The 14087-nt window shown below is 57.9% G+C and overlaps 1 protein-coding gene across 2 annotated transcripts; it reads left to right on the top strand.

Moving 5' to 3' along the window:
* The first annotated feature begins 1566 nt into the window (after window positions 1-1566).
* On the top strand, window positions 1567-13242 carry RPS6KA4 (ribosomal protein S6 kinase A4). Of its 2 annotated transcripts, none has more exons than XM_055311675.1 (17): window positions 1567-1717; window positions 1814-1839; window positions 2575-2793; window positions 2886-3001; window positions 3564-3671; window positions 3897-3977; window positions 4066-4169; window positions 4270-4420; window positions 7329-7493; window positions 9609-9740; window positions 9920-10053; window positions 10136-10229; window positions 10791-10964; window positions 11044-11238; window positions 11587-11746; window positions 11955-12118; window positions 12373-13242. In XM_055311675.1, exons 3-17 carry the CDS (start codon window positions 2637-2639, stop codon window positions 12565-12567), a joined length of 2130 nt encoding a protein of 709 aa, XP_055167650.1. In that variant the 5' UTR covers window positions 1567-1717; window positions 1814-1839; window positions 2575-2636; the 3' UTR covers window positions 12568-13242. The 2 variants fall into 2 exon arrangements, with proteins under 2 accessions (XP_055167650.1, XP_055167659.1); XM_055311684.1 differs by having other exon boundaries at window positions 1588-1717; window positions 1814-1885.
* The last annotated feature ends 845 nt before the right edge of the window (window positions 13243-14087 follow it).

Raw genomic sequence — 14087 nt, 5'->3', positions numbered from 1 at the left:
CCAAGTCTGGGTTCCAGTAAAACCCCAGATACTCCTCCCCACCCCCTCCTCCCCTCTTCTCTACTTTGCACGTGTATCCCCACTCTCTTCCCACCCCACCTAGGGTTGAACCCCTCCCCAGTGAGTTCTCAGCCTGGTGGGACATCACTTAGTGTCTCAAGCCTTCATGCAGGGACACAAAAGGTGGGAAGGACACCTGGTCTCTGACCAGCACTTCCAGAATGATGCCCAGGAAAGCGGCAATTAGGCTAGGTGGCAGAACGTGAGTCAGGGCACCTGGGGCCACCCGGGGTAGGGTGGGGCTGCCAGGGCTGAGGTGAGGCAGCCTGAATTTGGGGGTGGCCAGTCCAGCCTCTCCAGGGTGCTCTGCAGAAGCCTGACTCATAGGGTTTCCACAGCCCCTCTTGGGATAACTAATGGCTCTGCCCTCCTCTCAGCCCAAGCTTCATAGTCTGGTGAGGTGAGACAGACCCCTGGCCTCCAGCTAGGCTGAGGAGCTGAGAGCCCCTTCTCTTAGGCTTCAGTGTGGGGGCCCAGATAGCCACCCTACTCTCTTGGTGGCTCTGGTCGATTGTCAGAAAGGCCAGGCCAGCCGGGGCCCCTGGACCTGACCCTGAGTGGACATGCCCTGTGTGGCTCTGACACCTTTTTTGAGATTACTTTGGGCTCTGTGCTGGCATTGGGCTGGGCTTGGGGACGACAGGGGACAAAACCATGTGAGGGGTGCTTGGCACTGGTTGGGCTGTGAAAGGTGGCTGGGGCCTGAGGTGCTCTCACAGATCCACCCTAAAGAGGTTTGGTCAGGAATGCGCCACCATCCCTGCCACGGGTGTGTGTGTGTGTGGGTGTGTGGGTGTGGGTGTGGGTGTGGGTGTGGATGTGGATGTGGGTGTGGGTGTGTGGTGCGGCTGGATCCAGTACCCTCTCAGCGCCCCCTGCAGGCGCCCCCTGGGTAGGCGCCGCCCAGAGACAAGGTCCTCAGGGTGCCTGAGCCCCCAGGCCCTCACCTGCGAAGGCAAGTCCCACCGAGTGAGAGGTGCTGGGCCGAGGCTGTTAGGGCAGCACCTGGACAGGGGTGTCAAGGGAACCCACACGTCCTCTCCCCTGGAGTTATCAAACACGAGTGAGTTGAGATCTTTACCAAATACCTCACTTTCGCTGGTGGCTAAGAATTAGGTGGAGCTCCTTGGCTGCCCTTAGGCCTGGCCCCTGGAGGGGGTGGCTGGGGAGCGCCTGTGTGCCCCTCACCACCCCCACCGGGGGGCACGGGCTCTGGTGGCTCATCACCCCTGGCTGCGGCAGGCCCTCGGGCAGACACCTGGCTCGGGATGGTCCCTCCAGCAGAGGCTCCAGGTCCTCCCCGGGGCCCCAGGCCCGGCTCCCACAGGGTGTCCGCGGGCCCCCAGCAGGATGGCCCGGGGTCCCGGAGCGCACAGCCCTGCGCGCCCAGGGGAGCCGCTGCCCTAGCCGCCCACCCGCAGCCGGGCGCCGTCACGTTCCAGCCGCCTGACTCAGGCCGCGCGGGGCGGGGAGCGGGAGGCGGCGCCGGCGCCCGCCTCGGCCCCGGAGGCGGCACCAGGAAGCGCCCGCCCCGGCCGGAGCCGCCATGTAACCGGCGCCGCCCGGAGCAGAGCGGCGCGGGGCCCGGGCGACCCGCACGCCATGGGGGACGAGGACGAGGACGAGGGCTGCGCCGTGGAGCTGCGGATCACCGAAGGTGGGGTGGGGTGGCCCGGGGCGCGGGGCCGGGTGGGGCCGCCGGGCGGGGAGGGGCATGCGCCGGCCGGGGCTCATTCGCCTCCGGTGCCCACAGCCAACCTGACCGGGAACGAGGAGAAGGTGAGCGTCGAGAACTTCGAGCTGCTCAAGGTGCTGGGCACGGGAGGTGAGGACTCCGCACCCCCACAGGGCAGGTGTTCGGGGCCTGGTGCCCTGGGCCTGGCGGTGGCGCACCCGCCTGGGCCTGGGCCAGGCCTCCAGCAATGCCCCCCACCCTTTCCCGGCTCAGCCCGCCTTGGCTGCCCCGCCCTGCCCTGCCAGGGTTTGCATGCCCACTCCCAGGGACATGCCTACTCGCGCTGCTCCACATTGACTTTGCTCCTCCCTGCAAGGTCCTCCGGGATTTGCCAACACCCTCCAGGGCTTGCAGCCCTCCCAAGTGATTTGCACACCTCCTCCCCCGTGCATATGGGAGTCTGGTCTCCTGCTTTGCTCACTTGCAGCTTTGCACACTCCCCGGCCTGGGTTTGCACATCCTTCCCCTGTCCACCTTGCATCCCCCCGCATGTGTCTTATTGCCCCAGGTTTGCCCGTGATCTGCCCCTACCTTGCACTGCAGGCCTCCCGGAGTTGCATACCTTCCAGCCTGGTTTGCATATCTCCTCCTTGGTTTTGTTGGCCCTCCTGGGCTGTGTGCAGCTTTTCCTTAGAATGTTCTGTCAGCCTTTTGCACACTTGCCTCTCACTCCAGCTCTTTACCCCAATTTGCACACTCTCTGGGTTGGCATCACCCCCACCAGTCTGCACCATCCTTCTGCTCACAGTCTCCCCTCCGCTCACTCACTGCTCCCACAGCCTACGGGAAGGTGTTCCTGGTGCGAAAAGCAGTCGGGCATGATGCAGGGAAGCTATATGCCATGAAGGTGCTGCGCAAGGCAGCGCTGGTACAGCGTGCCAAGACGCAGGAGCACACGCGCACCGAGCGCTCCGTGCTAGAACTGGTGCGCCAGGCCCCCTTCCTGGTTACGCTGCATTACGCCTTCCAGACCGATGCCAAGCTGCACCTCATCCTGGGTAAGGGCGGGCCCCTGCCGACCTTGGGGGACACGGAGGCGGGTGGGGCTGCTCCATCAGAGTTGCTGCCCAACCTCTGTTCCACCCCCCAGACTATGTGAATGGAGGCGAGATGTTCACCCACCTCTACCAGCGCCAGCACTTCAAAGAGGCTGAAGTGCGCGTGTATGGGGGTGAGATTGTGCTGGCCCTGGAACACCTGCACAAGGTGGGTGAGGACCTGGCCACCCGGCTATTGCCAGAGGAACTAGGTCCGGGCCTCGTAAGGGGCTTCCAAAGACAGCAGCCTTGAGCTGCACTCTCTCAGGCTTCCTGGGGGACTGGTGGTCCTGGTGGGGACTGGAGCCACTTCCCCGGGGGGCCTCCGGGAAGGAAGGCTTTAGTGCTGCCTGGGGAGGGATCTCTTCCCCTGGTACCTCCTCAAAGGGACTTTCCTCTGACAGGGAACTCGGGGCTACCTCCTGGGGCCATGCTCACAGAACTTCCTCAAATGGAGACCTCATGCCTTGGCTCCAAGGCCTTCTTAAAATGGGGCTCTTCACATAGGTTTTCCTCCCTCTGGGGCCTTGGGGCCTGTTCCCGTGGTGTCCTCCTTCCTTGCTTTTACATCTTCAATGGCTTTTCCCATCCTAGTCCCTGTGCCCACTCCTGTACTGGAGACCCCACCTGTAGGGGGCTCCCCTTATCCTGAGTGGGGTCTTGGTGCCTGGCCACCATAGCAGGAAGGGGCGTTGGGGAGGAAGGCTCAGTGCTCCTTTTGCTCTTGCCAGCTGGGTATCATCTATCGAGATCTGAAGCTGGAGAATGTGCTGCTTGACTCCGAGGGCCACATCGTACTCACAGACTTTGGGCTTAGCAAGGAGTTCCTGACGGAAGAGGTGAGTGAAGGGCAGTCTCTCTGCCTACTGCACCCCCGTTCAAGCCTTCACCTTCCTGTCCTCCTGCTCCATGCCAGGCTCTGCATTTCTTGCGGGGCAGAGGTAAACAGGTCTAGGTCCTGCCTTCAGGAGATTCCTTGTGTTCCGACCCTCACGAGTCCAGTGAGTCCTACTCCGAGCCTTGGGGACTGCTGGGTGTCCAAATGGGTCCTCTTGCCCTCCCAGAAAGAACGAACCTTCTCCTTCTGTGGCACTATCGAGTACATGGCCCCCGAAATTATCCGCAGCAAGTCGGGGCATGGCAAGGTGGGTTAGCAGGGGAGTGGGTGGGGATTGAGGGTGGGGTGAGGCAGGTGTGGCCACGGGCCCTCACTCCCTGGCTCTACCCCATCAGGCTGTGGACTGGTGGAGTCTGGGCATCCTCCTCTTCGAGCTGCTGACGGGGGCCTCGCCCTTCACCCTGGAGGGCGAAAGGAACACGCAGGCAGAGGTCTCCCGGTGAGCGGGGCTGGACAAGGATGGGGGCAGGGAGAGTGAGGGGCCTGGGCAGGGTTGGGGAGGGGGCTCGCTGCCCCTGACGCCCCCCCAATCCTCCCAGACGGATCCTGAAGTGCTCCCCTCCCTTCCCCCCCCGGATCGGGCCCGTGGCACAGGACCTGCTGCAGCGGCTACTTTGCAAGGACCCCAAGAAGCGACTGGGTGCAGGGCCCCAGGGGGCACAGGAAGTCAAGAACCACCCCTTCTTCCAGGTAAGACTCCTGACTCTTTCCCCACGTGTCTCTGCACACCCCCAGAGTGGGCTGCTGCCCTGGGTTGAGGGACACTGGAGGGATGGTCTGAGACCCACTGATTTCAACTGCTTTAGAAAAACCACCAGATAGCCAGTTTTTCTCCGTCTCTCGTGAAACTTGGTAGATGTGATCCTAGGGGAAAGAATTTTCCCAGGTTCATTGGCTGGCAGGGGCTTGAGGATGGCTTCCTCAGTCCCCTCACTGGGCAGGTTCAGAGAAGGGGTGTGACCTCTCCAGACTGTACAGGAAATAGTGTAGAGCTGGAGACACATTGCAGGTCAGTCCCCTGTTGGCTCACACCAGTACTAAAAGTCACACTTGCCACTCTCAGCACCCACCCAGGCATTTTGTTCTTTGTCCTCAGTACAGTCTTTGTGCCTGTGATTCAGATGGACAGTTGGTCAGTCACTGGGGTTTTCTTCACCTGTGAAGAGCACGCACAGGTTAGAGTGCAGTGCAGCGTGAATTCTGCTTCTTAGTGAGACCTCACTGGCTTGGGTGCTGTGCATGGCCAGCATTGTTGCCAGCAGGATCCTGTAATGGTGAACACCTGCTGTGTGTTGGCTCTTTGCTTGCATCATTTCATGTAACCTTTAGAACCATTTTGATGATTGCTGTCTTTCCACATGGGGAAACTGAAGTTCAGGGAGGTTAAGGAATTTGCCCAAGGTCACCCAGCCAGGAAGTGATGGAGCTCAGATCCACACCCAGGTCTGGCTGATTTGAAGCCCATGTCCTTAACTCGTGTGTTGCATTTACCTGTGGGCATTCGATTTGCCAGTTGTCTGGCATTGTAACAAAAGTGCTCATTTATGGGCACTTACTGTGGGCTGGGCACCTGGTTACCCTTGCTGTGAGTGCCATCTCCTTCTATCTTCTCACTGAGTGCCTGCCTGGAAGGTCCCTCGGAGATGCTTTCTGGGACAGGAATCTCAGTCTTCATAGTGAAGTTGTCCTTCTGTGGGGGAAGTGGCCGAGCAGTGTCAGTTTCTTGAAGTGAATTCCCTGAGCCACCCTGAGCACATGCCAGGCCCGGGGTACTGGGAATGGCTTGACCAACAGTAATACCGGAAGAGGCCCTAAGGTCTTCAGGGCCTGATACTCACAAGAAGTGTTCCTTGCAGTCCCCCTTCTCTCAAGACAGCCTCTTTGGTGATAGTAGTGCAAAGGTCCTGGTGCCAGATCCTGGGCCTTCAAGCCCAGATGAGGCCTCTTGGCTGCAAGTGACAAGAAGTCCAACTCAAAATGGTGATATCCCTGGAATAAGTTTGGCTGCTAAGAATAGAGGTCGGAGTGAACAGTGGCTTAAAGATAGAGGTTTATGTATGTATGTATGTATGTATTTTCTGACATAGTAGGCTTGGCAGGCCAGGGCTGCTGTGGTGTTTTCATGAATACAAGCCCCTTTCTTCTTCTTTTTTTTTAAAGATTTTTTTATTTATTCATGAGGGACACACAGAGAGAGACAGAGACATAGGCAGAGGGAGAAGCAGGCTCCATGCAGGGATCCCAATGCAGGACTTGATCCCACGATCTGGGATCATACCCTGAGCTGAAGGCAGATGCTCAACCACTGAGCCACCCAGGAGTCTCTGGTCCCAGGGTTGCCTTGTGATCCAAAATGGCTGCTGAAGTGCTTGCCATTTAGGCTGTCATCTGGGCAGAAATCAGGAGCAAAAAGGAGGGGAAGGGCAAACTGGGCAAATGCCAGCTGTTCACCCTCCTCTTTTTTTTTTAATATTTTTATTTATTCATGAGAGAGAGAGAGAGAGAGAGAGAGGCAGAGACACAGGCAGAGGGAGAAGAAAATTGCTGTCTCTGGCAGTTCTTTTTTTTTTTTTAAAGATTTATTTATTTATTTATTTATTTATTTATTTATTTATTTATTCATGAGAGACAGAGACAGAGAGAGAGGTAGAGACACAGGCAGTGGGAGAAGCAGGCTCCATTCAGGGAGCCCAACGTGGGATTTGATCCCGGGTCTCCAGGATCAAGCCCTGGGCCGAAGGCAGGTGCTAAACCACTGAGCCACCCAGGGATCCCCTCTTTCTTTCTTTCTTTTTTTTTTTTTTTTAAGATTTTATTTATTTATTCATGAGAGACACAGAGGCAGAGACCCAGGCAGAGAGAGAAGCAGGCTCCATGCAGGGAGCCTGACGTGGGACTCGATCCTGGGTCTCCAGGATCACGCCCTGAGCTGAAGGTGGCGCTAAACCGCTGAGCTACCCGGGCTGCCCTGTTCACCCTCCTCTTGAGGTTCTTTCTCTGGATTCTCAAAATTTTTGCTTGCAGGTCATCATGGGTCACACTGAAGTGCAAGGAAGTTCGTAAAATAATGGTTTTTAGTTGCATACATTGCTTTCTGTAATAACATCGGGGCTATGGTACTAAGGAAGATGGGGAGTATGGAAGTTGGGGAGGCCACAAACAGGTTCTGCCACCATAGATGAAACATAAAAAAGCATGTTTTAGCTCCCATAAGTGAAAAGTCCAAGGAAAAGTGGTCTGACCTCAGGCAAGACTGCATCCAGGTGCTGGATTTATGTTATTAAGAATTTCTTTCTTTGTCTCTTGGCTTTTCTGCAGGAGGTCCCTAGTGGTTCCAGGCCCATGCCCTCTCAGATTTAAGTCCAGTTGGAGGAAGAGATTTGTTTCGCATGCCAGTGCTATCAAAAGTGTGGTAGAAATAAGGATTCTCTTATCAGAGGGAGAAAAACACAAGCTGGGAAGGCAGGAAAACAGCTTTCCACTCAAATGCCATATAGACCCTTGCCTCACTGAGGAGCTGCCCAGTGAATGTGGCCTGAGCAGATGGGGGTTTTCATTTCCTACATTTCACTCCCAGTCTCTTATTCCATCTCTCCAGGGTCTGGATTGGGCCGCTCTGGCTGCCAGGAAAGTTCCAGCCCCATTCCGACCACAGATCCGCTCGGAGCTGGATGTAGGCAACTTTGCAGAGGAATTTACTCGGCTGGAGCCTGTATACTCACCCCCTGGCAGCCCCCCGCCTGGGGACCCCCGCATCTTCCAGGTGAGTGAGAGCTCACAGGACCACAGGTGCCATGGAGACAGGATACTGCTGCCAGCCTTGGCCCAGGCTGACTCAGCAGGACTCAGCATCTCCCCCAGGCCCTGTCCACTGGTGGGTACCTGGAGTTGTCTGGTGTACAGACTGCCATGGCAGGCCATGTCTTTGAATTTCATAGTTTATCTTTAAATTTCATGTTAATTTCTCTTCTACTCCATATATCTTTATTGTTATATAAAGATATTCTTGTAACTATTCAGTTGCTTCAGTGGACAACTAGAAAGAGATGCCATGTTTATACTGTGGCTTTGTATGTCCCTTGACAAACCATCTCACATTTGTGGAAGCACAGGCCCCCTGCACTTAGTTTTAGAAGCTTAGGCCTGTTGCACAAGGCCAGACTCCTTTCCTTGGCATTCAAAGCTCTGCACAATGTGGTCCTTGCTCAGTGCCCCAGCTTCAGCGCTCACCATCATCCCACTTGGTGCTCTAGCACCTACAAACTGCTCAGAGGTTCCCAAACGCACGTCCGTGCCTTTGCACGTGCAATTCCCTCCACCTGGAGTACCTTCCCCACAGTTGCCCATCTGGCACGCTCCCCCTCACCTTTCAAGCCTCTTTGTGCAACGCTGCTCCTCTGTGAATTCTTTCCCACTGCTCTGGTTCTGGGTTGCCCTTTCCTTGTGCACCAGTCCCCTGTAGATAGCACTTCCTTCTAAGCACTGTGTCCGGTTGTACCCTAACTGCGTTACTGAGACTGGTCTGGAAATTCCCAGAAAGTAGGGACTGTGTTTAATTTCTCTGTCCCTTTGCCCAGTATGGGGACCTGGCCTGTAGGATGTGGCCCATAAATATGAAATAAGAACAGGCCAATATCAAATGTAGATGGGTCCATTCTCTCTGAGGCTCTCCCAATGATGGCTGTGCTGGAACAACCCTCTACCCATTATCTTGCAGTTCTTTTTTTTTTTTTTTAAAGATTTGTTTATTTGCAGGGGGTGGGGGGTGGGTAGGAGCAGAGGCAGAAGGAGAGAGAGTCTCAAGCAGACTACACGCTGAGTGCAGAGACTGATGGGGTGCTTGATCCTATGACCCTGAGATTGTGGCCTGAGCCAAAACCAAAAAGTCTAATGCTTTACTGACTATGCCACCCAGGTACCCCCATTGTCTTGCAGCTCTGAAAAAGTTCTTTCTTGTGAATCAGTGGTTACTGTCATTCATTCATTTACTTTTTATTTAATTATTTAATTATTTTTTTAAAAAGATTTATTTTTAGAGAGAGAGTGCAGGAGCCTAGGGGTGCATGGGGAGAGGGAGAGGGAAAGAGAATCTCCAGCAGACTCCCCACAGAGTGTGGAGCCTGCTGCGGGTCTTAATCCCACCACCCCAAGATCATGACCTGAACTGAAACCAAGAGTTGGACTCCCAACTGACTGAGTCACCCAGGCACCCCTCATTCATTCATTTAATGATTCAATAATATGTACTGAGTGCCTGCGGTGTGCCATTGATCTGGCCCTGGATCCTGGGGCCGGATCAATGAACCCGAATCCAAGCGTGGATTCTTCATTCTTATGCAGTGGGTGCTGTGTTTTTAGGAGAAAACAACTTGTTAAACTTGCCCTTAGAATCCCTTGAATTGCCCCATTGTATTTCCTCAGTGCCCCCCCCCCCTTGCAGAGGAGACCAATGTTTGGTTTGAGATGAAGGCATAAAGACCTTTTGTATTCAGTGGGTGGATTTGAATTCTCATAAGCTAAGTGTGTGTGATGCCAGGCTGTGGCCCTTTCATGCATTGAATCCATCATTTTCTGGGTCACTACGTTGTGCTAGATGATGCCCTTGGCACTCGGGGTGGGGGGCAGTTTACTGTGATGAGAACTGTGGAGGCACAAACTGGTGGGGAAACATGAACCCAAGTGATCATAGAACAAAGTAGAATGAAATGTCCACATACTTGTGTGCACCAGGATACCAAAGCTACATCCTCCGCCACTCACTAAGTCCAGGGTCTTCCCTCTGGTCCCTGCTCCTGACTGGTCGGGGCCTTCAGGGGCTCCATATGCAACTCCAGTCCCTATGCCCGTAAGCTCCTGACACTGCTCCTCCACTCCATAGGGGTACTCCTTCGTGGCGCCCTCTATCCTGTTTGATCATAACAACGCGGTGATGATGACGGATGTGCTGGAAGCGTCTGGCACTGGAGACCGGCCAGGCCGGGCAGCGGTGGCCAGGAGTGCCATGATGCAGGTGGGTTGGGCCAGGGTGGGAAGTTGATTGTGGGGGTCCTGGGCTCAGGTATTACAGACCTGGCTTCACCAGGCGCCCATAGTGTGACCTCCGTGAGGTTTGGAGCCTCTCTGAGGCGGCGTGCGGCGTGGCTGCAAGGTTCCCAGGTAGGATCCCTGATGTGTCCCCTTCGCCTCCAGGACTCGCCCTTCTTCCAGCAGTACGAACTGGACCTGCGGGAGCCCGCGCTGGGCCAGGGCAGCTTCTCCGTGTGTCGCCGCTGCCGCCAGCGTCAGGGCGGCCAGGAGTTCGCGGTCAAGATCCTCAGCCGCAGGTGGGCGGGGCCTTTCAAAGCCGGGAGGAAGGGGGGAGGGGCCCGAGGGCGGCCAGGCTGACCCCCCCTGTCTCGCCCCCAGGCTGGAGGCGAACACCCAGCGAGAAGTGGCCGCCCTCCGGCTTTGCCAGTCGCACCCCAACGTGGTGAAGTTGCATGACGTGCATCACGACCAGGTGACGCTTTCTAGGGCTGGGGCACAACGCGGGGACTCAGAAGGCTGCCCCGGGAGGGCCAGGGGTGGGGGGTGTGGCGGGTGGGGAGGCGGGCCGGAGGTGGGTCTAGGGCTCCGTGGGCGGGGCCTGAGGGGGGGCGGAGCCCTAGGGGGTGTGGTAGGCGGGGAGGCGGGCAGGAGGAGAGGGCTAGGGTAGCGTGGGCGGGGCCTGAGGACTGGGTAGGTAGGGGCGCTAGGGGTGTGGCAGGCGGGGAGGTGGGATTTTAGCGGGAGAGTCGGAAGGCGGAGCTGAGGATGGCCAAGGTAACAGAATTTGAGGAAGGCGTGGAGGGGGCCAGGATTTAAGGTAGCAGAGGGGCGGAGGCCCAGAAGGCTGTGCAGGTAGAACCTGCCGTGGGGCCTATGGGTGGTTTTTGGGGGTGGTCTTGAGTTCCGGGCTCGAATAGCGGTAGGGACTGGAACTCGGGGCGTGACCTGGCCAGTGGGTGGAGCCCGGCCGGGTTGATAGGTCAGGACGGACCGTGATCCAGGTGGTGACCTAGGCCCACCGCTCCACCCGCAGCTGCACACGTATCTGGTTCTGGAGCTGCTGCGGGGCGGGGAGCTGCTGGAGCACATCCGCAAGAAGCGGCACTTCAGCGAGTCCGAAGCGAGCCAGATCCTGCGCAGCCTCGTGTCGGCCGTGAGCTTCATGCACGAGGAGGCGGGCGTGGTGCATCGCGACCTCAAGCCCGAGGTGGGCGCGGGGCTTGCGCAGCGGGGGAGGGCTGAGGCGCAGAGGGCGGGTCTCTGACTGCCGCCGGCTGCCCTCACAGAACATTCTGTACGCCGACGACACGCCCGGAGCCCCCGTGAAGATCATCGACTTTGGGTTCGCGCGGCTGCGCCCGCAGAGCCCCGCGGGGCCCATGCAGACGCCCTGCTTCACGCTGCAGTACGCAGCTCCCGAGCTCTTGGCGCAGCAGGGCTACGACGAATCCTGCGACCTCTGGAGCCTCGGCGTCATTCTGGTATGAGACGGGGTCCTCTGGAGGATTCGGGGTGCCTCCAGCGTGGGGTTAGAGGGCTTCCTGGTGCTGGCCAGCAGGGACGCCCCCGAGGTAGAGGACAGAGATCGTCTTCCTGGGGGTGGCAGGATTCAGAGACTGGGTTTAGAAGTCGTCCTAATATAGAGGCACAGTTGCTCAGATGCCCGGGTCAGGGCACCCGAGTATTAGGGCTTGGAAGTCAGGGTTCAACATCACGCATGGGCCTGGTGGAGAGGGTGAATGGTTCTGTGGGTGGGCTCAGTCAGGCTCTTGGACTCTCTTGCTTGGCCCTACAGCCTGGACCCGTCTCTCTTTTCCTTACCTCTGCAGTACATGATGCTGTCGGGGCAGGTCCCCTTCCAGGGGGCCTCAGGCCAGGGCGGGCAGAGCCAGGCGGCAGAGATAATGTGCAAGATCCGTGAGGGCCGCTTCTCCCTTGATGGGGAAGCCTGGCAAGGCGTGTCTGAGGAGGCTAAGGAGCTGGTCCGAGGTGCGAAGCAGGGGTGGTGGGGGGGTGAGGGATGTCACAGATCATGGTTGGGGGGGCGGCCATGGGGTCATGATGAGGCACGGATCGCCAGTGGGTTAGATGTTTGGTCTCGGGACTGATAGGGGAGGAGAGTGGGGCCGTCGCGATCTCTCCGGGGCGCAGCCTCCGCACGCGGCCCCTTCTCAACCCTTCCCTGTCCTGCCTCCAGGGCTCCTGACGGTGGACCCGGCCAAGAGGCTGAAACTTGAGGGGCTGCGAGGCAGCTCATGGCTGCAGGACGGCAGCGCGCGTTCCTCGCCCCCGCTGCGGACCCCCGACGTGCTAGAGTCCTCTGGGCCGGCTGTGCGCTCCGGGCTCAACGCCACCTTCATGGTGAGGGGCGGGGCCTGCGGGAGGCAGGGGTGGGGCGGGGGGCTGGAGGGGTGGCGCCTCGGGGCCACGCCCCCAGCCCAGAAAGGTGAGGTGAACCGAGTCCTGGCCCCTGGTGGATAGGCACCCTGAGCCTTGGGGAGGTTGGGAGCCCGCGTCCCGTCGGCCTTGACCTAGTGGGATGGGGCCAAGGCCAGGTTCTGGAAGTCGAGGCCCGGCCGGTGGTGGGGGGACCCTCACCTCCTCCTTTCTGCCAGGCCTTCAACCGGGGCAAGCGCGAGGGCTTCTTCCTGAAGAGCGTGGAGAACGCGCCACTGGCCAAGCGCCGGAAACAGAAGCTGCGGAGCGCCGCCACCTCCCGCCGCGTCTCCCCCGCGCCCTCAGCCCAGGGCAGGGCCCCCGCCGCCAAGGGAGCCCCTAGACGAGCGAACGGCCCCCTGCCGCCCTCCTAGCCCCCCGCCACAGTGACCCCTCCTTCCCCCACAGGGGCTGTGACCTGGGAGCCTCCGGTATCGGCTCCGCCCCATCCCCAGGGATTGCCCTTCCCTCCCCCTCCCCCACCCCACTCCCAGACAGAGCAGAAGTATTTTTATAAGCAGAGAATTTTTTATGTCTTACCAGATAGAGTTAGAGATGCAGGGAGGGAGGGGCCTCTGCCAAGACAGTGCTTCATCTGGCCCAAGGCACTACCCCAGGGGCTGCTCCGGCCGGCCGGGAAGGGATTTCTTCGCACTGAGTTGCCACTGGGAGAAACTGGGACCTCTCCCCTCCTCTCCCCTGAGGCCCTGCCCTTGGCAGGGGGCGCCCCTCTCGCTGTCACTTTATGGACTATCTGTGCAATTATGTCCACCAAAGACCTGTGTTGGGGGGTTCAAGGAGAGGCCCTGGGGGACCCCTGAAGCATCTCTGCCTCACTTTATGTCACCTGCTTCTTCCCTATTGGGGCTAAGGAAGGAGGTAGGCGACCCTTTAAAGGGGAGGCCCCTTCCCTTCCTCCCCCCAGCCTCCCTTGGCATAGCTACCCCTGGCTGGGGGCAGGGCCTCAAGGGTCTGGGCTGGGCATCCATGGTCACTGCCTCAGCCCAAAGGCTGTGCCTTTGACTTTACAATAAAAGTCCATCCAGTGCTGTGTGTGGTATCTGTGTGTGGGGGGGTGCAGAGGTCTTGGGGCAAAACAAATTTCCAGCCAAGAGGACTTAGGGCCTCTGAGAAGAGGGACAGGACAGACCCTTCTGGGTAGGACCATACCCTTTGTCCTTGACTTTTGGCCCCAGCACCCAGCAGCAGGAGGGCCCACCAACCATCTTGGTTGTGTACTTGGACAACTCTGCCAGGTATCCTTTGGGATTCTCTTGGTTATAAGCAATAGAAAACCTAACCTGAACTTACTTCAGCAGAGTGGGATTTTTAGGCTCTTACATGGTGCGAGGTAGACTCAGGCAAGGCCTGATCTGGACACAAACCTATGATCAGGACACAGCTTCTCAGGCTGACCTTTTTTTTTTTAAGTTTTTTTTTTTTTTAAGATTTTATTTATTCGTTCACGAGAGACACACAGAGAGAGACAGAGGCAGAGACACAGGCAGAGGAAGAAGCAGGCTCCATGCAGGGAGCCCGACGCAGGACTCGATCCCGGGTCTCCAGGATCACACCCTGGGCTGAAGGCGGCGCTAAACCACTAAGCCACCAGGGCCACCCTTAAGGTTTTATTTATTCATGAGAGACACAGAGAAAGAGAGGCAGAGACCCAGGCAGAGGGAAAGGCAGGCTCCCTGTGGGGAGCCCGGTGCAGGACTCGATCCCAGGATCCTGGGGTCACAACCTGAGCTGAAGGTAGATGCTAACCACTGAGCCACCCAGGTGCCCCTCGATTTGAGCTTTTTATTCTGTTTTCTTGGTGTTGCAATCTGGAGGATTTTCCTTTGGCTCCAGGATGGCTGCTGGGTGCTCCAGTGGCTACAGACTGAAATAG

The sequence above is a fragment of the Nyctereutes procyonoides genome, unplaced genomic scaffold, assembly GCF_905146905.1.
Source record: "Nyctereutes procyonoides isolate TBG_1078 unplaced genomic scaffold, NYPRO_anot_genome, whole genome shotgun sequence".
NCBI classification, from domain to species: Eukaryota; Metazoa; Chordata; class Mammalia; order Carnivora; family Canidae; genus Nyctereutes; species Nyctereutes procyonoides.
The sequence above is the reverse complement of the archived record's forward strand: the minus strand, read 5'-3'. Positions and strand labels throughout refer to the sequence as shown.

Bases quoted from the DNA above. Each gene is read 5' to 3' on its own strand.
- RPS6KA4 (XM_055311684.1), top strand. From the start codon at position 1,663: ATGGGGGACGAGGACGAGGACGAGGGCTGCGCCGTGGAGCTGCGGATC. The intron at 4,170-4,269 runs GTGAGCGGGGCT...CAATCCTCCCAG, and splicing joins ACGCAGGCAGAGGTCTCCCG to ACGGATCCTGAAGTGCTCCC. The intron at 7,494-9,608 runs GTGAGTGAGAGC...TCCACTCCATAG, and splicing joins GGGACCCCCGCATCTTCCAG to GGGTACTCCTTCGTGGCGCC.